This window comes from Hemicordylus capensis, chromosome 5, assembly GCF_027244095.1.
Source record: "Hemicordylus capensis ecotype Gifberg chromosome 5, rHemCap1.1.pri, whole genome shotgun sequence".
Classification (NCBI taxonomy): domain Eukaryota; kingdom Metazoa; phylum Chordata; class Lepidosauria; order Squamata; family Cordylidae; genus Hemicordylus; species Hemicordylus capensis.
The window spans coordinates 253,902,426-253,928,684 of NC_069661.1; the positions used below are offsets into that span (position 1 = coordinate 253,902,426).

Consider the following 26,259-nt stretch of genomic DNA (forward strand, 5'->3'; position numbering starts at 1 on the left):
GACTGGTAGCCAGGACTAGTACCAGTAGCCAATAGACTAGTAGTTTGAATTTCTTGATGACTGTAATAAAGACTCAGCTTAAGGATTTGAACCAGAATCTGTTTTCAGTAATAGGCCCAGCTTTGAGATAAGTGATATAATAAGAACCTAGCTTTACTGGCACAGGGCATCTGTATGCTAGTTGCTCTCCTTGACCCCCATCACAGCCCCCTCACCCCTGAGACCTCCCCACCCTCCAGCACAGTGGCAGCAGAAGCACTGCTTTCCTTTCCTGAGCTGCTCCCTTCTTGGGCCTTCCTCTTCTGCTGCCCTTCTGTTCTTCCTCCCTGTTGTCCTTGTCTGCCCCCTTGTGCTCCTCCTGTTCCCTGGCTGCTGCCCTAGCTTTCCCTCCTTGTGCTGCCTCCACCTCGGGCCTTCCTCTTCCACTGCCCTCCTGCTCCTGCTTGGATGCCTCTTCGGGCTCCTCTGGTTCCTTGGCTGCCCCCGAGCCACCTACTTTGGCTGCTGCCATCATGCTGCCCCAGTTCTCTCATCACTTGCTTAGCGCTGTGTGGGTGGGGCTTGCCACGCACCATCTAAGGCTTAATGTATATATATGTTTATGTGTGTATAAAACATATATTCATGAAGACGAGGACCAAAATGGACCCAAAAATTTGTAGTAGTTACAAAATGTTCCAATCAATGCTTAAAAATGCAAACATAGTCAAAATATTTTAAAATGCATAGATTATCAAAAGTAAGTAAATATTTAAATACTATGTGCAATAAAAAAGATTAAAATCGCAAATGAGATGGTTTCCACAGTAAGAAAGAGCTTGCTATTTTGTACTGTGAAAGCTGCAAATCTCGTGTTTCTTATCATATACAGTATTTGGATATTTAGTTATTCTTCCTGACTTTTGGAGTTTTTGGGACGCTTTAATTTGACTATAATTGCATTTTTAGGCATTGGTTTGAATAAACATATTGCAAATGCAGTATATTTATGCCTGCAAGAACTTGTTCTTGTTCTTGAAGGGTTTGTGAACTTTATTTTGGCCAGGTCCTTATTAGGTTGGCTAGGAAATACCTCAGTGCAGGTGGAATCTTTGGCATCTTCCTCTCCCAACTGAGTAACCATAGCCAGTCCCCAAACATCAGTGATTAGTGAGAAGGGCACAGCTTCCAGGCAGACATGTGCTTGACTACCTTTGGAGGGTTGGTGGGGTGGCTTTTTAAAGCCATGAACTCCTGAGTAAATGCTTCAGAGCTGAGGTTATGGTATCTGTCTCCATCATCCTCAAAACCTGCAAATCTTGGTGAACTTAAAAACTGTGTGTCAAAATGAAGTTCATTTCTCATACTAATGACACCTTGGATTGTTAAATGAAATATTGTTTAATTTGCTCCAAGCTATTTATGCTCTCCAGTTACCACTTACATTTCTTAAAGCATGAGTACCAAAATCCTGCGGAATGAGATTTTCTTTTCTGTTGCCGGTCACCTTTGTTTTAATTGCTTTGTGATGAAGTATTTCCAGTGCTACAGGGGAATGGTGAACTGATAAAATTAAACAGAATTGCTGAAGCATTTATCAGCCGTTGGTTTTATTAATTCATGCCTCATAGAAGGGCACCTTAAACATTGTGTCACATGTAAATTGGCAATATTGCTGTAGCCACTGGTTTGGCCCTTCTCTTGGTTTGAGGTTTGTATTTAGTCTTAGGGTGAGTATAAAAACCAGAGTGAATTAGAGATGGTGAGTGAATCTCCTTTGAATCTTGATGTTGCTGGTCAGCAACTAGATTGGCCAGAGCTGAATTGGGTCTGGGAGTTGATTCTCCCAGTATAACTGGTCATGAAGAGCAAGCCCAGAGAAGTGTCATACAAAGGCAAACAAGTAAGAAATCTCACCTCTTGGAAGCTGTTAGTTTAGACTCTTAGGCCAGGGTTTGACAAATCCCAGGTGCCAGGGAGCCATGGTGCCTAGAGTAGGATATTCAGAGTTGGTTGTTTAACAAAATCTAAGTATGTTAGAACATAAGAATAGTCCTGCTGGATCAGGCCCATCCTGTTTCACACAGTCGCCCCCAGATGCTTTTGGAGAGCCCACAGGCAAGAGGTGAGGGCATGCCCTCTCTCTTGCTGTTGCTCCCCTTCAACTGGTTTCTTGTAAAGGGTGCAAAGAAAAGCCCATGTACCCTCCCCCTCCACAGTGTCCCTCAGTAAGTCCAGTAATTTTGTCAAGTGTCTGTTGTCTGGTTCCTACATTTTTGGCTCCTAGAGTCAAAGAAAATTTGATCAGGCCTCTCTTAGTCCTTGCCTCCTACTGAAACAAAGCTGAAGTACGTGTAGCTGAAGCAAATACACTTCCAGTTACCCTCACCCTCATTTTTCTCCCTTCCCTTACGACAAACTTCATATGCCCCTTGGGACAGGGACCTACCTAACTTCCTTTGTTACTCTGAAATATGTGATGCTTGTTGATGGTGCTGTTGTAATAACCCGAGCAAGACAAACACTTACCATAAGTGGTGATTTGGACAGTGAGAATGTTGCAAGTATTTAACATGCCATTCAATTTCTTCACAGGTTTCTGCAGTGGATTCTCTAGAAGGCCCTCTCCTGCAGGTGGAGGGACTAAGTGATCTGAGACTGGAGCTTCACAGTAAGAAGATGAACATGCACTTGGTCCTAATAGATGAATTGCACCGCCATCTATACATCAAATCCACCAGTCGAGTTGGACAACGGAACAAGGAAAAAGGGAGAGTAAGGTTGGTCTAAGCCAGTTCTAGCAGAGTAAAGAAGGCCTCTCTCCTGAGTAGAACATGCCTTTCAAAGGGCTGTGTAGACCAAGCCAAAGTGTATACTGTATATTTAGTTCCTTGGAGGAAAAGCTGGCCTCCCTCCTTCTTATCTAATTTCCTCTTTAAATGGACCATATAGAAAGGCATTTTTGGTGTTGTCCCATAACTATTTAGTGTACTTTCTTTGAGAAATGTCAGTCCAAAAGCCTTTCAAAAGCACTATAGGACCTTTAAATGCTGCGAGATATCAGGAATAGATTAAACCAATGGGCTGTTGGTCCATCTAGGCCAGTCTGGTCAATGCCAACCAGCAGAGACTCTCTGGGGTCTCAGGCACAGCTCTTTGCTAGCCCTGCTACTCAGACCTTACATGTGGGCTTTGCCACTGAGCCCTCCCCACATTGCCTTTACTGGCTCCAGTATCCATCTCCTGGTTGTGGGCAATACAGAGCTTGAATGCTTTTTCACCTAAAGGAAAAGTCAGTGTCACTACTTCTTCATCCCATTCCCCTGCCCCCCCCCCCAAATGGTGTAGGAGATGAGGCTGTGGTACAGTGGTAAAGCGTCTGCTCTGCATGCAGAAGGTCCCAGGTTCAGTGCCTGGCAGCATCTCCCGGTAGGGCTAGGAGAGACTCCTGCCTGAAACTTTGGAAAGCTGCTGCCATCACAGAGCTTGATGGACCAATGGTCCACCAAGTGTAAGGCAGCTTCCTACGTTTCCCTATCAGGGGTGTGAGGTAAAAATGACACCTCGTGCAGAATCTATGGCCTGAAGTGACTGGCTTGTGGTTAAGCCAGGTTAACTCCATCACCAGTAGAGAACATCCCTGGAGGAGGAAGCTGGTTTTAGGTTGCTGAAAGATTGTAATCTTTTCCTTTTCAAATTTACCTTTTGATGGTGCCTTGCCAGAGTTTTTTGAAGCTTGCATTGGTGTTGGATTAGCTTTTGTTTTCTTTGCAGTACGCTTGTGAAAGATGCATCTCCTGTGCCACTTCTTGATGTGACTAACTTGTCCACCCCTCGCAAGTTTCTTGACTCGTCTCAGTTCAGTACTCCAGCAAACTCCAGTGGTGAGTGTCAAAATAATAGTAGATGTTTCCATACATCCCTCTTGTTAAATTTTTATATATAGGTTAATTTATGTATTAAGAGTCCCATGCTTGGGGAGAGGGATATGTGACATGGATAAGCATTAGCAGAGGGAGTGGAAACAACCAAAACATTTTGCTTGTAGAATTCTGAGTTTAGAATACAGTGGTGTACTTATGTTTAATGGAGAATAAACTCACTGCAATGGGGAAGCAGCTTGCCTAGGGAGCAAGAGGCAGTTAGTTTGAAACCCCACCAGTGTGCTTCCCAGACTGTGCCTAATAAATATATATTTGTAGTCACCTATATTGGGCAGCAGTGATATAGAAAGGTGCTGGAGGTGGATGCTTAGTTCAGTGACAGTGGCAAAGGCATCATCTCATACTGCTTAGGAGGAAGGCAATGGTAAATCGCTCCTGTATTCTACCATCATCATCAGATTTATTACGGCCATTGGCCAGCAAAAATGGTAGTAACAAATATACACAATACGTCAATAAAACAATGCTTGTATTCTACCAAGAAAAACACATCGCTCTATGGTTGCCAGGTGTCGGCTTCGACTCGACGGCACAATCTTTCCTTTCCTTTCCCTCTTTGTCAGGCAAGTTCCAACCATTGTTTCTAGTAGCCCGTGAAAGTTGGCTTTCTTGCTCCTTGCACCTTCTCTTTATCTCTTCTGTACCTGGCTTGTGACAGGGTTTTTTAGGGGGCGATCAACAGGTTTGTGTGCATATGTGTTTGTGTGTGTGTCTCAACCTCTTCCCTTCAAGCTGTGACACTGCTGCAATGGAGCAACAGAAGACATAGCCTGGCCTCCTGTTCATAGAAGCACTTCTTGTGTCTCTGTGTTATCAGCAATTGTTTGAAAATCTGTAGTGGAATATGCTGAAGGCTTTTTCCTGCTGGTCAAAAGAATCAAACTTTTCACAGTTGTGAAAACACTCACATCTGTGGATTTCTGCCCTTTGCCCCATAGTTTCATCCATTGCATATATGTAGCACATTGGGAGATTCACGATAGCTAGCTGCAGAAGATTAAAACCTTCCCCCAAACAAAAGGCGTACTTTACTAAGTTGTTGTAGGGGTTGGATGTATAAGAAACCACAAGATGGGTAGATTGCCTTGAGCATGACATCAGCTACAAAAAAGAAAAGAAAAAAGAAACCAACCCTTTGTTATGTATTTCTCTTTGTCAGGACAGGAATAAAACAGCAGCAGCAAAAAAAGAGGTTCAATAATAGTGATATTTTTGTACATTTATTTATTTTTACATTTATATCCCGCTCTTGCCCCAAGGAGCCCAGTGCAGTATGCATTGTTATATTCATCTTCACAACAACCCTATGAGGTACGTTAGGCTGAGAGATAAGCTCAGAGTCACCCAGTGAGTTTCATGGCTGAATAGGGGTTTGAACTCAGTTCTAGATTGGTCCTAGTCCAACCCTCTAACCACTACACCACACATCTAGGCTGGAAAAATACTTCAGGAACCAGTATTGCTATTTAAAAAAACAATGTAACATTTTTATGCCTTCTCTCTCCTCGGGCTGAATAAATGATTTTTAGAACCTGCCATCACACTGCTAGGCAGCTGGATAACCAGGTGCCAGGACTTGAAGGATGGTGTTTCCTAATAACTCTGTACTATCATATATATGCTCTCACACACATGCTGCTCTGCACAGCTCTTTGTGCTCTTCGGTCATTTGGATGAACAGTCCATCCCCACCACGTGTTAAAGGGATATGTTGGGAGGGCATTGGCACATCCGTGGAAGATGTCCTAACAGGCATACTCCCAGCAGGTCTCCTTTGTAATTGTAAGGTATTGTCTGGACTGGCCTGTTGGAGCTGAACCTGGAGGTTCCGTTTAGCTATTGGTTCCAATAACCATTGATGGATGACTACTCCATGAATTTGTTGAATCGCCTTTTTAAAGCCATCTAAATTCGTGGCCCTTAGAACATCTGATGATGGTGAATTCCATAAGTTAATCTTATTTATTTAATTCTTAAATCAAATTTGTATACCTCCCCAAACTCAAGTCTCTGTGGTATAATTATGAGTTTTGTGTGCAAAAGTACTTTCTTTTTATTATGCCCTGAACCTACTGCCAGTCATTTTCATAGTGACCCTGCATTCCTGCATTATGATAGAGGGAGGGAAAAATTATGTCCACTTCCTTCAAATCATTCATACATTTTATAATCATGTATCTAGCCTTTTTTTCTAAACGAAAATGCTTAAAATGTATTGGCCTTTCCTTCAGTCTCTTTATCATCTTGGATGTCTCTTTCTGTGCGTACATCAGTTCTGAGTTATCCTCTGGGCAGAACGATGCGCAGTATTTTAAATGTGGCTGCCCCATAGATTTACATAATAGCATCGTGATACTGGCAGAGTTATTTTAAATTCCTTTCCTAATTCCTAACATTGAGTTTGTCTTGTTCATAACTGTTACACATGGAATTGGCATTTTTATGAAGTTGTCTGTAACGACCCGAAGATTTTTTTTTTCCTGATGAGCCATTGCCAATTTATACTCCATCATCTATATGTAAAGAGAGGGTTTTTTTGTTTCTTGTTTTGCTCCAGTGGGCTTCACCATACTCTTAACTTTGTGTAGGGTGGATGTTGCCTACTTGACTTACAATCTGCATCCTATGATGCAAAACTTTCTTAAAGGTTGGTCTTGCATATGGCTGTGCAGAGCATTATTTAGAGGTGGGAAGGGACAGAAAATTATTTTGAAGTGTTCCTGCCATTTCTTGCTTATTAGTGGTGCATTTGGGTGTAGGTAGAATTTCAGCAATGGAAATTAAGCTGGCGAAGGGGTTTCAAGAACTCTCAAACTAGACCAGCGGGGCCCCATGAACCTCTGTCCTTTTAGATAAAAGAGCTGGTGGAAGCAGGGCATAATCTTGGAAGACATAAATTATGCAAAGTACGGCATAAAATTTTACTAGCTGCCCATAAATAGCAGACAGCTAGTGAAATACTCTGATAAATAGTAGCAAAATTTGATCAACCACACTGCTGTAAAAAGAAAAAAATGGGGGAAAAAACAAGCCCCGAGAGCGTGTTCCTTAGCTGATGGCGTTCTTGGCGGTGAGTTGGGTGTGGTGGGGGAAGGGACTTAGGCTGTTAAAATGCCCTCAGCTGCTTTTCTTCCTCCTTGTTTAAGTGCTGCTCTATACTGATTGATGTGCCATTGTGTTAGGAAATATATTTGTATGGGATGAAGTGGGAAAGGACATGAAGAAACTGATACATTTTCAAGACATGACTGGATATAGGACATAATACAAATTGATAACAAGGTTAAAATGTTTTGATTTGTAGGACGTTTAAAGTCGATGTGAATACCTCACTGTTCAGGTTTTGATTTGTTTGTGTCATGAATTTCTGAAGACTGTTGTTTTTGATCTGGACCAGTTTCTTTTGTTTTAATGCAGGGCTATGAAATTTAGGGCAGCGTGTAGACTTAGTAGTCATGCTTAAGCACCATTGGAAGCCCCAACACAAATTAGTCATTAATTTAAATGGGACATGGTCTGGAGCTTAAGCAGTTCTTTTAAACTCCTAAGATGTCCCAAATAGCTTTGTGGATGGAGCAACTTTGACAGTATCTTGCTTGTGACCCCTTCATATTGGAATTGCCATGATATTTCCTTGCAAGGCTCTCATGCCTTCAATATTCATTCATTCATTCATTCATTCATTTATTAATTTTTTATTTTAATTTTAATTTTTACATTTTATATCCCACTCTTTCTCCAAGGAGCCCAGAATGGTGTACTACATACTTAAGTTTCTCCTCAACAACCCTGTGAAGTAGGTTAGGCTGAGAGAGAGGTGGCTGGCCCAGAGTCACCCAGCAAGTATCATGGCTGAATGAGGATTTGAACTCGGGTCTCCCTGGTCCTAGTCCAGCACTCTAACCACTACAACATGCTAGCCAAAAATTCATCAACAAAACCTCATATTGCTACATCTCCATGCTAGGAAAAGTTGCTCCTGTTCAATATCATGTACAGGTCAAAGCCCTGCCAGAAAAAGGTGCACACAATCCACCAAATCTCTGGTGGGTGGATTTCAATGTGTTTTAGGATATCGGTGAATGAAACAAATTTGTACAAAGCAGGTTGGTGTGATAGACACCCTGGAATCACTTCATTTTTATTCTATAAGGGATGTATTCTCAGAATCACAAGCCTGAGAAGTTGTCCTCCTAAACTTGATGGTGTATCTTATTTTCATTTCATTTCAGTAATTTCTAGTCTGCCATTCTTTGTTGGAAAATGCACAAGGTGATATAAAACACCCTTAACTGGAATGATTGGCCTTTTTCTGCTCATCACTGGGAGGGGTTTCCTGCCTATGGCAGGGAATAAAGAGCAATTCAGTTGTATGAATGCAAGGCCTTTGGGTCTGTGTGTCTCAAACAGTAGCCCACTCTCACCCTGAGTTAAAAAAATTATTTTCAACCTGAGCAGACTTGCAAAAATCTGCTTATGATGTGATGTAGGGATCAGCTGTTCAAAGAAGAACTGTAACCGTTAAAATAAATAAATAAATAAATAAAAACTCTACGGGGCATGTGTAAGATCTTGGGCATGCCTAAAATACCACTTTGGGTCCTCAGCTTTGTCTGATTTCTGTCCTGTATTGTGCATTTCAGTGAGAGATGTCAGCCTGATGGAAATCAAAGAAGATTTGGAGCTGGATCCTGAAGAAAACAGCCCAGTCTTTATGGGCATCTTAATCAAAGGCCTGGCCAAACTGAAGAAGATTCCGGAGACTGTGAAGGCCATCCAGCATCGTCTAGAGCAGGAGCTGAAGCAAATTGTTAAGCGATCTACCACTCAGGTGGCAGATAGTGTCTACCAGAGGGGAGAGAATCTAATCCAGGAAAACCAGCCCAGGTAAGAGCACTGCATCAAAGGAGAAAACCTCAAAATAACATTACCACTGATCAAAATGGACCCCCTTTAGGCTGCAAGGAAATTTCAGTGTTTTTCTTTGGAGAACATTAATCCATGCCACACATTTGCACATATGCTCCTGTTTTGACCCTGGGCATCATGAGCTTGCCTAGCATGGTATCCTGGAGAAACTGGGATGTGATGGTCCTTACTGGGCTGCCCTTTTAAAACTTGTTCAGCATGTGTTGCAAACTTGCTCAATGTGTGCAGGCCAAGGTTAGCTTGAACTGCCAGGTTTCATAAATATGGAGTGAGAACCAAGAGCACCTCTCTTGCTCTTCAGACTGGGTGTGTAGATTATTTCTGTCTCAATCAATCATCAGGATCACATTGGGCCAGAGCAAAGGGTGCTACGTATCTTAAAAAGGAAAAAAATGTATCTCTCCATGAAGATTGCAGGAAAAGCAATTTTGAAACAAGTGATGACAAAAATAATATATTATTGAAAACAAGAAGTCCAAATTCATTATGCTTTTCTGTGCTACATTCATGACTTTCCAGATCCAAGGGTAATAATAATAAATGAGAATATATTGTATAGAAGTGCAGCATGCCCTTTAATGGTAGTTTGGCACTTGCCATGTTCATGGTGACATGCAATTTATATTATTTGCATAGTTAAAATGTGCAAATGATCTGCAACATTCTGGTATGTGGGTGCATTTCTGATAGTCTTGGTCTCGGCAGTTTCTCCCTTTTATTTTTTAAAAACACACCTAACAGTTTGTAGAGAAATTCTTCTAGGTAGAAAGTGTAAATGAAGCCAAGCTGATGGTTGGAGTTAATGGGCAGCCTGAAGCTGTTGACACTGAAATGTGGGCTGTCTCATTGAATTCCAATGAATTCTTCCTCAGGTGCCAAGGATGGTCCTTTTAAGGGTCAATGCTGTTGTCTGTTTTGCTTGTTGTCAAAATCTGTGCCAATGCAGAGCAGCAGTTCTCAGATGTGGCTCCATCTGAGCCTTACAATGTAGGAAGAAAGACTTGTCATATCTCCCCAAATATTTCCTTTGAGCAGGGACATCCTGAACTGGCAGTACTCATGTTCTTATGAGTGATAATGAATAGAATTAAAACAAAAATTGGAGGTAGAAGGGAAAGAGTAATGTGAGTTTGCAGCATGTTTTGATTGAGGCCTGCGTAAATTATTGATACATCAAGCTAGCCATAGCCTACTAAACTAAAATAAACTATTTAAAAAATAAATAAATAAACAATAAACACGTAATGCACTTTTCTGAGTTCTTGACCTTGCTCGCCATTTTTGCAGTCTCAGGCAACATGAGCAGGAGGCTTACTGAACCATGATGGTTGTATTATGAACATTATAGGAGCCACATTAGATCAAACCCACCCATCTGTCTAGCCCCTCATCCTGTTTCCATGTTGGCTAAACACATGCCTCCACAAGCCCCAAATAGGGCAAGAAGACAATAGCTCTCCTCCAGTGTTGTCCCCTAGCAGACTTTGGTAGCGGGAGGGATACAAACATGATAATTAACTAACTAAATAATAAATCTAGGGCATGCTTTAATAGTAGGCTGGATTGCAGGCATGGATGAGAAGAGAAGATGGAAGGTCGCCAGCAAGATATCTGCTTGCTTTCATGTAAACTAAATCGGCAATCTTTAATCAGTTTAATCACAGTAAATTAACCAACAAAAGTTGATTAATCAATGTGAGTTAATTTTAGTCAGGCTGAATGTTAAGGCAACTTTGTTTTTTCTGGCTATTTTGATTTTGGGATGTTAGTGCATAGGAACATAGGAAACTGCCATATACTGAGTCAGACCATTGGTCTATCTAGCTCAGTATTGTCTTCACAGACTGGCAGCGGCTTCTCCAAGGTTTCAGGCAGGAATCTCTCTCAGCCCTATCTTGGAGAAGCCAGGGAGGGAACTTGGAACCTTCTGCTCTTCCCAGAGCGGCTCCATCCCCTGAGGGGAATATCTTGCAGTGCTCAAACATCAAGTCTTCCATTCATATGCAACCAGGGCAGACCCTGCTTAGCTATGGGGACAAGTCATGCTTGTTACCACAAGACCAGCTCTCCTCCTCCAATGTTATTAGCAAAGGGAAAAGAATATATTGGAGATCTTTTTTTCTCTTAATGAGTGACAGCTTTTGTTCATAAAAATGAAAATGATCTCAGCTTCAGTATCTCAAAAAGGCACCTATGCTGAGATTATGCTAATTTCCAGGTGTATGTAAATACAGTCAATTTATTAATTGATTATAAAACAGGTGATTGACCAACTAAACATTCTTTATTCAGCTGATAGCTTGAATGCAGTTACTTTCCAACAACAGAAACATCAGTGAGAAAACAATTTTTATTAAAAGTGTTTCGAATGATCAACAGCTAGAAATAATCTGAATGGAAATATATATTTCAGGCTTTCTGCCTGTCTATCCGAGGTTCTTCATAGTTTGGTTCTCAAAATACATATCCAGCCACATGCTGACTAGTGTTGTGCAGACCAATCCTCTCCTTCTCTCTGCTGTTCCTAAAGCCTCCTAAAACAGTGTCCTTGAGTTGGGGGATTTCAGGGACATATTTGGGGGGGCAGTATTGGGAGCAGCAGAGGTGCATGAGTGAAATGTCCTTTTATGTACTTGACACTAGTTAGTTCATGTTAGTCAATTGAAACAAATAACACTAAGGGTTTTTCATTTCCCTATCAAAAGCTAAATTTGATATGTTAATTTACTGATCTGATAACTTAAAACTAGAGCAGGGTGAACTTCTGACACATGCTTAAGTTCTAAAAATGCCTTTTTGGCCCATGCGGACTCATGACCTCAAGATTTGGCAAGGTTTGCATCTGAGAATCAGAATCCCACACAGTGCCTCTGGGTTTTTATTTTACAATCAGTAAGTACATTGTCTGGCTTTTCACTACTGTACTAAAAACATAAAATTATTATTGCTGGCCAATAAAATGACTAATAAAAAGTGACAGACCCAAAGGGGTCTTATCACCATGCTGAGCAAAAAACCCAGGCAGTTGGTTAGCAGTGCTCTGTTTCCTCCATAGAAAAGGACTCTTGGTGCTCTTTCAAGAGGGTAAATGGTACTGCCTTTTTAGTTCCCTTCTCCCAGCCTGTTTGGAAGGTCTCCACAGACCTTCATGAGAGTCATGCTTGATGAATACATCATTACCCTCTGCAAAAGATTAGGGTCTTACATGGATGGAGACTGTTAGGAAGAGTGCCTTTTGGTGGATGCCCCTGGAAATAGAAGGGACCAGAGAAGTGCTGGAAGCATTGACAAACCTGATGTGGCTAGGAGAATTCTTATGCTCTGGCAGGCCCCACCCTGCTTGATACGATGCCATTGGTTTTGAGCAGGAGGCTCACAGGTATTTTCATGATAGTCTGCCCTGATATTTGGAGAGCTTCTGTTCTTTGTTTTCTCTGGCAGGAAAGCATCTCTCCCCTCAGCAGCCAGAATAGCACATTTCTTGGAATAGGACTATGGCCAAGGCTCCACAACAATTGGCGTGGCTCACTTTCTTTCCCAGCTTAGTCAAGCTGTGGGAAGACCAAGGAATGGCATGATCAGCAGAGGCTGGTCTGGAAACCTAACAGAGACATAATAGGGAAAATGGCAGCCATTTCAAGCAAAATGGCAACAATAGTGTGGCTTCTCCTGGTTGCAAACTCCTGCCTGGTCCTGGTCCTGGTCCCTCAATGTGGTGATTGTATTTGTGAACTGCTGATTATCGCCTTTTGATACTAACAGGCTAATCCTGCCCTTTGGCATGAGATCATAGGAAGTGAATGTAGGCTGCTGTTCACCTAACTTGGTTCTGTCTCTCATAAATAGGTGGGAAGTAACTAGTCTGTGTACAAAAGAAAAGCGGTGCCGAGGGAATGGTCATCTATAGTGCAGTGATGTCCCTAATCACTTGCCTGGTTGCAGCTAGAGATTTTTTGGGAGTGAGTGGTGTTTGGGGAACTTAAAACAACAACAACTTTTCACCATTGCTGTGGTTTCTGTTTTTAGCAGCTCTCTGCTGCCACTCGTCATATTGTTTAGTTTTAGTTTTTAGGCAGGAAATTACCCAGGTCTTAAGGCATTTTCCTGCCTCATTCTAAGCGAAACAAAATGGTAACCAGCAGCAACCAGCCATCAGAAACCTTTCTGGAAGCTGACGGGGTGTGTGTGTAGATTGCTGTAGTGATTGGACAGTGTCTACTTGACCTCCCCAATGCTTTAATTCTATGGTTGAGGCTCCGACTTTCATTCCCATCACCTCTGTATCATTTATTTCACTTTGGTTTTTTGGGAAGTGTCGGTTTTCATAGTTCCCGTTAGTGTGTCTTAAAACTGTTTTATGAGACCAGCTTCCCTTTTTATTTGCTCGCAGTGTGAAGGGATAGTAGTTTATAAAGTGTACACACGGTCAAAAATCAATTATATGCCTTTATTTCTCTACCAGTTAAGAACAATGAAAAGTATATTTACAAATGCAAAGTTTTGAACAAAAACTTTGACTGCAAAGTTTTGAACAAAACCACCTATGAGCAATTCTGGCTAAGTCTAAATTAGCGCTTTCCAAATTAGAACTTGTGGTGCTAAGAGAAGAGTAGGGATGTGCACGGAACCAACGGTTCTGCCATTTTGAAGGTGGCGGGGGGCTCCCTTTAAGAGCAGGGGGAGGGTGCACTTACCCCTCCCGCTGCTTCCCCCTCACCGGCATCATTTTTTTAGAAAGCCCATCGGGGCGGCAGCATACCTCCCTGCTGCCTCGGCTTTGTAAAAAAACTAACGCTGGTGGAGGGAAAGTGGCAGGAAGGGTAAGTGCACCCTCCCCCCACTCTTAAAGGGAGACCCCCGCCTCCTTCGAACCGCCCTGCTGCAATTCTGTGCACATCCCTAGAAAAGAGTGGCTGTTCTCAGTGACTATAATGATGAAGTATTATTTCTTGTTTACACAGTCAGACAGGTGTTATTGACTGGTTTGTTTTATCCAGACATTGAGTGCTTCCCAAGGACCTTGGATAGATGAATTTTATCATCAATACTGTTGGTTATTATAGATATCGTCGCAAAATATAGGCTGTTCCCAGTAAAGCTGCTTTTTGTAATTGGCTGATGGTGATTTCTGTGGCCCCTATGGTGTCGAGGTGCTCTTCAAGGTCTTTTGGGACTGCACCCAGGGCGCCAATTACCACTGGGATTATTTGGGTCTTTTTCTGCCACAGCCTTTCAATTTCAATTTGTAGATCTTTGTATTTTGTGATTTTTTCTATTTCTTTTTCTTCTATTCTGCTATCCCCTGGTATTGCTATGTTGTTTGACTTGTTTTTCTTTCTTCTCGTATTATTATTATTATTATTATTATTATTATTATTATTATTATTATTATTGACATTTAATATACCACCCACTCCGAAGACTCCAGGCGGTGCACAACAACATGCAAACAGGCAACATTAAAAATTACATTACATTAATAATTAATTTTTAAAAAAACACTAAAGTATGAACAATACAACATTTGCTAATATGCCTGCTGCTTAGAGATGACTGCCCCCCACCAATTACATCATAGAATGTAGTAAGAGAACTGTAATATGTACAGGGATGTACTGGTGAAAACCAGTATAATGGTTTCAGAAGATCACTACTCTGGGACATGTGTAATGAGAAGGCACTATGAGCCCTCTAGAGCAGTGTTTCTCAATCTTTTTGGGGTCAAAGACGGGTACATTCTTCGTGCGCAGTTTCCCAGACCAGCAGTTAGCAAAGGGGTTTCAAGTTTAGGTCTGTTTGTTTAATTAACAGATTTCTCTACCTCCCAAAACTTGCATCTCTGGGCGAACTAAAATAATATCATAAGCATTAAAATCATTAACGTTAAAAGCATTCTAATTACAAGCTTGGGTTGTAACTGATATTGTGGGGTTTCCAGGCTGGTGCGTGAGCCGCAATGTCTTTCATTGTACCCATTAATGATGGACAGTAACTGCATGGGAGGGCAAACATTTTCTTTTTATTTATTCATTTTTTTCATTCATTCATTCAGTTTTTATACCACCCTTCGAAAATTGGCTCAGGGCGGTTTACAAATAAAACAGACAGTTAAAATCAATCAACAATTAAAAAAATAAAATACCATAAAACATGGTATTGTTTAATAAAACAGTTTAAAAACCTTAAAGAACAGGTACATTAAAAAAACCCTACAACAATCTAAAAACCCTGGAAGGCCAGACTAAACAGATAGGTCTTAAGGGCTCTCCTAAAAACCAATAAGGAGTTCAAATTACGAATTTCTGCAGGGAGCACATTCCTCAGTCCAGGAGCGGCTACAGAGAAGGCCCACCTCTGAGTTGCCACCAGATGCACTGGTGGTAACTGGAGATGGACCTCCTCAGATGATGTTAACGTGTGGTGGAGATCATGCAGAAGAAGACGCTCTCTAAGGTAACCAGGGCCTAAACCGTTCAGGGCTTTCAAAGTAATAACCAGCACTTTGTATTTTGCCTGGAAACGTATCGGCAGCCAGTGCAACTGTTTCGAAACAGGCATAATATGGTCTCTCCGAGTTGCCCCAAAGACCAGCCTGGCTCCCGCATTTTGAACTAACTGAAGTTTCCAAACTATTTACAAAGGCAGCCCCACGTAGAGTGCATTGTAGTAGTCAAGCCTGGAGGTTACCAGCTGGTGCACCACTGTTTTGAGGTTGTCCTCTTCAAGGAATGGACGCAGCTGTCAAATTATCCAAAGCTGATAGAAAGCACTCCTGGCCATGGCCTCCACCTGAAATACCAGGGTGAGGCCTGGGTCAGGTAGTACCCCCAAGCTGTGTACCTGCTCCTTCCGGGGTAGTGTGACCCTATCCAGGACAGGGAGATCTAACTCATCCCTCAGATTCTGAGCCCCTACAATGAGCACCTCCGTGTTGCTTGGATTCAGCTTTGTTCTCCCTCGCAGAGCGCCTCGGGGAACTGATTTGCAACAGAAGGAGCAAAAATTATATGGATGTGAACTCACGGACGCAATGCGCACTGACCAAAATCCCTTTTTTGCCGCATGCACCGCCACTGTGTAAGCTTTCAAATGGGTCCTATGCTGCATCCTGTCAGATTCAAGCCGAGTTCTCCTCCACTTGTGTTCCAGTCACCTACCCACCTGCTTCAGCCCTTGCAACTCCTCGGTATATCGGGGGCCATTTTTGAAGCCAGTCTGGGGACGCTTAGGAGCAATCGTGTCTACTGCCCTGGTGAGTTCTCTTTTCCAGGTTCCCACCAGGGCATCGACAGAATCACTGGCCGCACCAACTTCAAAACCCTCCAAGGCCTTTTGGAAACCTACTGGATTCAGCAGCCTTTTGGGGCGGACCATCCTAATAGGTCCATCACCCCTGCAGGGGTGGATTGTGACCGTGATAACCAGCCTTAACCAGGTAGTGGTCTGTCCATTACAATGGGGAAGCTACTGGATCCCCCACCCATGGAACACCCCCCTGATTTGAACAGAAGACCATATTGAGCGTGTGGCCGGCCACATGAGTTGGTTCAGAAACTAATTGGGAAAGGCCCATAGTTGTCATGGCGACTATGAACTCCTGAGCTGCAGCAGACAAGCCAGCCCCAAAGTGGATATTGAAGTCCCCAAGCACCAAAAACCTGGGAGACTCCAACACCAACTCCACAACCAGCTCCATCAGCTCAGTTAGGGAGTCGGGCAGCTGGGTGGATGGTACACCAGCAGAATCCCCAATCTATCCGTAGTTGCCAGCCTCAGAAATACACACCCATGTAAGTCAACTGTCTTACCAGGGGCCCTGGTAAGGGAGATGGTCTTCTTGTGGACCACAGCCACTCCACCCACCCCCCTCTGCCCACTTCCCTTAACCTGCTCCACAACAGAGTGACCTGGAGGGAGAAGCGGAGCCCACACTAGACCACTCTCCTCCCCAAACCAGTTCTCAGTTATACATGCCAGGTCAGCTCCCTCAGTCCCACCCCGAAAGCCCAGCCCCAAATTCCGGCCCCCTTTGGTGGCCACCTACAGGCAGGCCGCCGGCCACGCCTCAGGCGTGCCTTCATTACTTTATATGCCTCTGAAGCCCAGCAGCTCCTCCTGCCACGAGAGGCTGCACGGCTAGCAGCAGGTGTTACATATCAGGCACTCTGAAGGCAACAGCTGGAACTCTGAGGCTGGAACACCACAGCAAGCTGACAGGCAGCTCCTCGTCTGGGCAGAAAGGTGGGGATGCAGCCCGGCAGGAGCTAGATGTTAAGGTCCAGTCAAGCAGGGTGGGGGCGGGGCGGGCAAAGGTCAAGCCCTCTAACCTGCTCCTCACTTAAAAGCAATCCTGATACCTTTGGTGTTACCCATGCCAGTGCAATTAGTTTTGCTATAGAAAGCAGGCTCAGAGCTGGGTTCTCTTCGCCACAGTGGGGCGGGGGCGGTAGTAGTAAGTTTATTGCGATTAACAAAAACAAGATTAACGAACAATCACAATTAATAGCACTGATAAGAAAATTCAAAAATTTCAAAAGTTTACAAAATCACAAACTATTCAAATTACTGATACAGTCTTTACGGAGCTTTGACGCCACAAAACAGAACTTTGCCACATTATCTGAAATTACAGGTTTAAAATTGGCCAGCATAATTTCCAAATAAAATTCGTCTGTGTGACCAGGATAAATGGCTAAAATAGGAGCAATAAATTTGGTGCGAGCATCCTTATAAAACTGGCAATAAAGAATAACATGAGTGATAGACTCTATATCCCTTGAGCCACAGGGACAACAGTGCTGATCATAAGGAAGTCGTTTGAATTTACCATCAAGGGAGAACGTTCAGTCACTCGAGGGTCAGAAATTTCCTAAATTTTGGTATCAAGATCTGGTCTAAATATTCAGCCGGTTTATAGTTAAAAGTTTGAGAACCTCAGGAAATTCCCTTAGGTAACCGTGCGGACTCCTCCTGCAAATCTAGCGGGCGGTTATATCTGCAGTGCAAGCCAGCAAAATTTGCAGTGCAAGATGCACGCCAGGGCAAGCAAAGTTAACCAAGAGGCGTCGTCCAGCGGCTCCAGCCTAGGTTGTGGCTAGAATCCGCTGAGGCTGGGTTTTGTGGAAACTGCTGCTGAGGCTGTTGCCCCCTCCCTCCCCCTCCCGCCTTGCAGTCTCATGCAAGGAGCGAGCAGTGTTTAAATTAGTGGGCCACATTTGCAACCCCGTGGAGGGGGAAGTGGAGGGGGAAGGAAGACGTCCAGCAGCAACCACCTCCAGCCTGGTGTTGCTCGCCTGCTTGGACTTTTGCACCGCTTCTTGCCCAGCAGGAGTCACATGGAGGGCTGGGTTCAGCTCAGCAGCAATACTCAGGGAGAGCCCAGCTGGGATGAGAAACGTTGCTTTTTAAAGGCACTTCCTCTCTCTGCCTCTTTCTTTGCCAGGGAGCTCCTCAAATACTGGGATCAGCATCAGTTTCAAATCTCTGTGCACCATGCAGAGGTTGCATCCTTGACTTTGTGTGAGTGTGCGTGTATGAAGCAGCTCAGCCTCTCAGAGTTTCTGCCTCCATGGTGGGATGCTTCATAATTTTTCCCCTTCTTTTGCATTCTTAAGGCTGCCTTCAATTGATGGAATCCCTAGCATGAAATAATATATGTAGGCCTGCCCTTCAGTAGAAGCTGCTTCCTGCAAGTATGCTTGCTGCCTGACAGACGTGGCTGCAGCATTATTTAGTTGCCTTCTTGAATGTTACTCCTGGAGGGGGGTGAGAGAGGGAGAGGGAGAGAGAGAGAGATTCCTGCAAGCTGAAGGCATTTGTTTGGCACACCAAATTTGCAGCTCAGCCTCCCAGATTTGGCTAAGAAATTGTTAAGGATGGCATTGATCACGAGCAAAGGGGGCGGGGCGCAGGATCCATGGAGCCTGGGCGAGCTCTCTGAATCTCATTTCTAGGCAGACAGCCCTTGCCTGCAGGGTTAACATTCATTTCAAGGAAGTGAAATGGACGTTATCCCAGCAGCGAGGGCTGCTTGCCTAGAAATGTGCTCCAGAGAGCTCCTGGCAGTGGCCCCCATCGGCTCAAAATTGGTTTTTTGGGGGGGGCGGAGCGGGGGTTAATTCAACCGGACTGGCACTCAACTCCTCACTGACCGGCACTGGTCCACGGTCCAGTAGTTGAGAAACACGGCTCTAGAGGACAGCACTGGTTTTTAAATAATTGTGAAATTCTAGGAATAGTTGTGATAGTAAGGTTGTCGTAGAATCTCATTAGTTTTTTCTGCTCTTGTGGTTGAACTTTCAAGCTGGGCATACCATATGGAGAGCCTAATTTTTTCATAGGTGTATTTTTAAAAGGATGTGGGAAAATAAGGAATAGTCTGTTTTCATTTCTTAGAGAAGGATCTGTTGGAGGAAAAATCTAATGCTAATCTAATGCATTGTACCTTATCATCCCTTGGCTTGGTATGATAAGGTACAATGGAAAGGATAACATTACTTTGCCTTTCGTCTTAGAATGTAGTTAGCTTAAGTTTCTGAACTATTACTGAAATATAGATGTTGCTCTGTGGATCCATGAATTGTACCTAGACTGTGTTCACATAAAAGTAAAAGAGAAACAATACCAAACTCAAAAAGCGAAAATGGAAGGGAGAAAAGAGTCTAAGATCAATTAAAGACATTCTATAGAATAACAGAAATGTTTGTTAACAATTATAAATGGAATTAATCTTTATTAACAAAAGGATCATTTTTGTCTTGCTAAATAGATTCCAACCATGTAGTCTTCCTCAGTGACTTGGACATATTTTTAAATGTCATATAGCCTTAAGACAGACTGTAGCGTTTCACAGGTTCGTGGGGCAGCTGATGTCAAGGGTCAAATGCTCAAACCTGTTGTTTCACCTTCCTAATGTTCCCCACTGCACCACACATTGATGGCAGTTTATACATAGATCCACAAAATTTTATCTAAAATACAGAACCATACATACTTATTTATTTTATTTTATTTTTTGCATTTATATCCTGCTCTTCCTCCAGGGAGCTCATGCTTATTTTTGTCTTATTTTTATGCTTATTTTTATCCTCACAACAACCCTGTGAGGTAGGTTAGGCTGAGAAATACATGACTGGCCCAGAGTCACCCAGTGAGTTTCATGGTTGAATGGGGATTTGAACTCGGGTCTTCCCAGTCCTAGTTCAACACACTAACCACTATGCTATGCTGGCTCATATGATCCAGTCAACAGTATCATGTATTTTACTGTGGAATATTAGAGCGTGCCACTTCATATTGATTTCCATGATAAAGTTGAACATGTGCACAAATCTCTCCTATTTAGATCAATGAGACATAAAAGCACTTTCATTTGACTAGAAGTCAACCATGGTTTGCTTTTAAAAATGAATTGAAATAGAATCAAAACCAACAAAGTTACTGCAAAAGGTTCTGACAGGAAAAAGAAAATCTCATGTGTTGGTGCTAATGAACATAGGGGATTCCTGTCCTGTCTCCAAAGGTCCTGTTTGGCAGGAATTTATTTCATCCTCTAAAGGAAGCTAATAACCAAATATTATTGAATATTATAAAGCAGAATCAGAAGTAGAGAAAGAGCTCTATGAAAAGATTTCAGTTACAAAGATCTGTATGGAAAAATATAGTTTACAAAAGTAACTTTTATAAAAAGTTGTTTGATCTCAATATTGTGTTATCAAAGGTACATGATGTATGGTAGGGAAGGCTCTGCAGGTGTGTGACACACACATGTGTTCACACATTACATTTTGACTGCATACATACAATCTCAGATGTACGTGTACGAAAGATAATGTGCAATGTGGCTTTAAGCATGGCCCATATGGGTCCTGCAGCATTGTTGATTGCAGCCCAGATAAACAAGATGAAGTCATAGGCATGTGTAGAGAAATGGGATTCAGGTTGCGTTGGATGCATAACCATCCTGTCTATGCACCTAAGTTTTAAACTTGGTCTGTTGCAGCCCTGCATGATGCAGGGGTACAGACCAAATCCCTTGCAGACTATGCCAACTTTTTGTTACTTTGTCCATTTTATGCATCTGCCCTTTCTGACTCTTGCTGATGCTACAGTGCGTAAGGTTAGCCTGAGCTAGAAAAGCATGTTGACAACTGCATAGTGAATCACCACTGGTGACCTTGTTGAAGTATCAGCAGTCATCTTGCATCAAGTTATTCCTATTTATTGCCCAAATATGAGGAGCAGCCTCAGGGCGTGTGTCACTTTCTGTCGACATGTTTACTGTGTTTTTATGGCAATGCTATGAACTTGGACTGTCAAACTGCCCAATTGGACCTTTGTCGGTGCAGATAGATGTGCAGTGGAGGTCACTTATCCTTAAAAGAAACAAAATAAATGTCATTGTGTAGGCGAATGAGAGGAAAGGATTCCTATTTGCAATGGTCTTGGGCTCATCTCTGTCCCTCTGACTATATTTGGCTTTCAGTCACCTTGTCTCAAAAATGGCATAACAGGTTTAGAAAAGGTCCAGAAAGAATGGCTGCAAAGTTGATGAGAGCTTTAGGGCCACTTCAAGTGTGTTGGACAAAGGGAACTGTTTTAGATTGAAGGAGAAGCATGATATTTGGTTGAGATAATTACTGTAATAGAGTGTCACTTGAGGACTTCTATTCAGCATGTCCTGTAGTGTCAGAATGAGGACATTCAAAATTGTAAGCAAAATAAAATGTTCATAATAATCTTTTGATAGCTTGCTTACGTGGAGTGGGGCATGTATAGTATTGATGGAAAACTGCAACCACATTCTCCACCCCCACCCCCAATCATTGTATGATTCTTAGTCCTGCACCATCTGCTTGTCTCTATGTTCACTTCTTCCCAGTAATCACTCCTGTTTTTAAGTTCTCTATGAGGGGTTTTCCGCAGTAGTTGGTGTCAGGAAACAGACGGAAGTTAAGCTTCAGTGTTGCAATCAGAGGTCAGAAGGGCCAGAAGTAGGTACAGATGGTTAAGTTACAGAAAGTGGCAATTTAGGGGAAGGGAAGTTGGGCACAGTGTGACACACACATTCCTAGAGCAATCTGAACTGTTCCTCAGCTTGAGGAGTCAAGACTGAAGCGCCAGTTACATAACACCAGCCTTGTCCCTGTTGGTTCCCCTGGTCAAACTGGGCTGAGGAGCTGTAGTACCCTTCTCTGACTTGTACCTTAAGAACAGCCCTGCTGGATCAGGCCCAAGGCCTGTCTAGTCCAGCATTCTGTTTTCCACAGTGAGAGGTGAGGGCATGGCCATCCAGGGTCTTTGAATAAAAGCTGTCCTACTGGGTGCCTGAGCAATCCAGCTGCTTCTGGGATTACCCAGGACACTCAGGCACCTAGTGGGCCAACTAATTCTTTTTTTAAAAATCACTTTTGATAATAAAGCCTCAGCTGGCAACGCAAGCAGCTAGCTGAGAGGAAACAAGGCAGCCGGTCACATACCCCTACCCATGTTCTAGGTAGCAGAGGAGGAGAGGGCAGGGCAGGGAGGATCCAACAGACATGTTGAAGTACCTACTGGCCTGAATCTGACACATGCAACATAACAGCTGGGAGGGAGTCGCATGGCCCCTCCTGCCAGTCTTGCTGTCAGGTTGGCTTGGAATCCAACTTTTTGGGTCATGCACAAGTCTAGTAGGTAGATACTACAGGACTACTGCACTGACACGGCTTCCACTTAAAAGGAGTTTTAAGTCTCTAGGGCTTCAGATGAAACTGTCACATAGTTAATGTGTGGCAGTCATGCCAAAGTTTCTGTTTTTGCTACAGGGCTTCTTGATGTGGTTGAGCCATACCAGCATAGTGTGCTCCATAGCACCCTCTTGCCCGTGCCATGGTGGTGACTCTCTATGTGCACTCAGATTCAGAAACTGTTGTACAATTTCACTGAACATTGTGTTGCTTGCATGAAAAGAACACCCAGAGCAATTATCTGCAAAAATAGTTCAGATAGCTCAAATGAGTTATTGGAAATGTTCTCAGTAAAAGCAAGGACCTTTGTAACTTTTGCTTTCTGTACATTGAAGCACATATTTTGACCCCTTCAGGACAGAATTCTTCTTTATTTCCTTGCTTTGTGCATGAAAAGAGCTTTCTGCATGATTAACTCTAACAATATAGAAACTAAGTTGTCATCTAGGTGTCTGGCCTTCCATTGATGCTGAAACTGTTTCTTAAACTTGCATCTGTCTGTTTAATGAAGTAAACAGCAATAGATTCATTGGAGGTGTACTGTTTTCTAAGTAATGGTAAATTTCAGATGTGGCAAGTTGCTGCCTGACCACATAATAGTTATAGGTTTTGCCATGGTACATTAATTAAAATAATTGGGCTGTAAAAAAGGCATAGGGACTACTAATGAGAGAGACATTTTGATGAGGATATAGCAATAAGCACCTGATGTATAATAGCGAAATCTTGATAATTGGCGCAGCTGATGAGCCTTGAGGTTTCTGGTCTTACATGCCTGGTTTTAAGCCCTTCCTCCGAACGTCACTAAAGAGGGACCATATTAGAGGATAAATGCTGGAGCAAGTTACTTCTTTTCAGTCCAAATGTTGGAGCATTGGATACTGCAAATGTTGACTCAAAAGAGCTGAAAATAGATTTTATTTGGCCAACTTGCCTTGGATAAAAATGCTTTTGAGTCTCATAAGAGTTCTTTAGACAGAATGAAGCAACACCAACTTACATATATATCAGAAGCTGAGCAGTTTAGTGGTATGCAGTATTATTATTATTGTTGTTGTTGTTATTACATTTATATCCCGCTCTTCCTCCAAGGAGCCCAGAGCGGTGTACTACATACTTGAGTTTCTCTTTCACAACAACCCTGTGAAGTAGGTTAGGCTGAGAGAGAAGTGACTGGCCCAGAGTCACCCAGCTAGTTTCATGGCTGAATGGGGATTTGAAATCGGGTCTCCCCGGTCCTAGTCCAGCACTCTAACCATTACACCACTCTGGCTCTGCGTAGATCCTCAGGTCTGGCCCTGTAGCAAAGTCATAGCTCTTTGAGCTGATGAAGAGCCAATAGGAGGTAGAATAAGTTATTTAAAATGACTCAATGTGCTTCATTATATTTCCACATTCGAAATCAAGGGGATTTGACTTTTGTATTGTTGGGCGACCACTCTCTTCAGTGGTCCAGAGGCTAGCATTGTGACCTTTGCTCGTACAGTGACCTCTCTCACAACTGGTCAGATGATGATGACTACTACTACAATTTATATACCACTTCTCAACAAAATTTTCCAAACAGTTTACATAGAAAAATAACTGGTTCCCTGTCCCCAAAGGGCTCACAGTCTAAAAAGAAACATAAGGGAGAAACCAAGAGCAGCCACAGGAGGAATGCTGTGTTGGGGTTGGATAGGACCAGTTGCTTTCCCTCTGCTAAATAGAAGAGAATCCCCACTTTAAGAGGTGCCTCTTTACTCAGTGTCACCCCTTTGCTTAGCAGGAATGATGCATTTGGTGCTATCATAGCTTCACAGTTGTGGAGCTTGTGCACTTTAATATAGCTTGTGCATTACATAGAGAACTGAAAAAGAGGTGTAACGGAAGCATGTAATATTTCACAATTTTGAAGCAATTTTCATTTCTTTTTGAGTGAGAGCATAGGCAATCATTTTGCCACATCTTGCTTAAGGCTTGGTGGGGGACGCTAGGTATAATTGCTGTGGAAGTAGGAACTGGGCCTCAGGCCATGTGTTAGTTTATCCTCTTGTACATGTACTGTGTGAGGTGTGCTTGGTCCCTCAAAATGGAGGAATGATCTCCTGCTTCCACACAAATTTTTGAAAGTGAACAACTTTTCCTTCTAGCTTTTAAGGCCAGTGGGGAAATGACTTGATTAGCAAACCAGAGGCTGTCGGTTCGAATCCTCGCTGGTATGTTTCCCAGACTATGGGAAACACCTATATCAGGCAGCAGCAATATAGGAAGATGCTGAAAGGCATCATCTCATCCTGCACTGGAGATGGCAGTGTTAAACCCTTCCGGTATTCTACCGAAGACAATTGCAGGGCTCTGTGGTTGCCAGGAGTCGACACCGACTCAACGGTGCACTTTACCTTTACCTTTATTTGATAATCTGCTGCTTGACTGATCCTAATTTTAGTTCCTTCTCCCACCTACCAAAGGGGATAGAGTGCCCCTCTTTTCTAGGCCCTGTTTTTGTTTCCTTTCAGGATGGATATTTGAGATGGCAGGTCAAGTAAACAATGTTTTCTGCAATAGTTAATTTGCATTCTTGAGGATTATTTGCTTCCTTTCCCATAAGAACTTATGGTAATACTGCTCTGTTAACCTTGTTAACCATTGAAATGCATACAGAAATTAAGTAATCAAATGATGGAAGACTTTCTTTTATTTTTCAAAATGACTTTTAGGTTGCTTCTGGAACTGCTTGAACTCCTCTTTGACAAATTCAATGCTGTAGCTGCTGCTCATGCTCTTGTCCTGGGGCACCTTCAGCAGACTGTGGCTTCTCCCTCCAGTCAGTATGATGGTGATATCAAGTTGTATGACATGGCGGATGTGTGGGTGAAAATCCAGGATGTCTTGCAGGTAAGAAGCTGAAACAGGTACACACTCAATTTGCAGTGATGACATTTTTCAAGCACAGGCTTTGGATCTGCCTTTCACTTTTTGTGAGCCAGTACATAAATCACAGGGAGAGGATTTTATCAGATTATAGGTAACAGTGAACATTAAGGATCAAACTCGATGTGCCAAGGATATGCCACTGAGCATTCCTTTGAGGCACCCCCCCCCCACACACACACATGCACACACAACTCACCACCATTTAGGAATACTTGTATTGTGACATGATGTCACTGGTCTATGAATCTGTGATTGTGGGTTTTTCCTACAATATAGTAAAATAGGAGGATGACTGCCTTCTCCTACATGAACCTCCCTGACTTTTAAGATGATTCACAGAGGCTTTGCTCAGATTGCTGCTCCTCTTCCCCCAAATTAGATGGGTGGCAACAAGGATTAAGGAACTTGTTGGTTGGGGTATGCTATCTTGGCTCTGGAATACCCTTCTTACGTTCGTTTGTCAGACCCTATCCATACTTGGTGTCTTTGTACAAGAGGTAGATTCAGTGCTGCATTCCTCAGTTTTAATGAGGTGATGTTGCTATGATGTTTTTACTCTATCATACTTTGTTTGCTTTAGGGTTTTTTTTAAAATCATTAGGCACTTTGTGAATGAATTTTGATAAAAAGGTGGGATATGAACCTTTTAAACAAACATAATAGCACTGGAAATCGCAGAATCAAAGGCAACACCATGATGTTGCACTCAAAAGAATTTATTTTTGCATGTTACATAATGGCTAGAATGCAGGTAGCAGGCTTGC

At 42.8% G+C, this 26,259-nt stretch overlaps 1 protein-coding gene across 2 annotated transcripts in view; it reads left to right on the forward strand.

The window, feature by feature from the left end:
* The window catches only part of EXOC4 (exocyst complex component 4), a 585,849-nt gene that overhangs the window by 71,589 nt on the left and 488,001 nt on the right, over positions 1-26,259 (forward strand). For both annotated transcript variants that reach the window (XM_053255624.1, XM_053255625.1), the window contains 4 exons: positions 2,575-2,759; positions 3,754-3,863; positions 8,567-8,810; positions 25,279-25,456. In XM_053255624.1, coding sequence (XP_053111599.1) covers positions 2,575-2,759; positions 3,754-3,863; positions 8,567-8,810; positions 25,279-25,456 — 717 coding nt within the window. The remainder of the gene's footprint in view (positions 1-2,574; positions 2,760-3,753; positions 3,864-8,566; positions 8,811-25,278; positions 25,457-26,259) is intronic.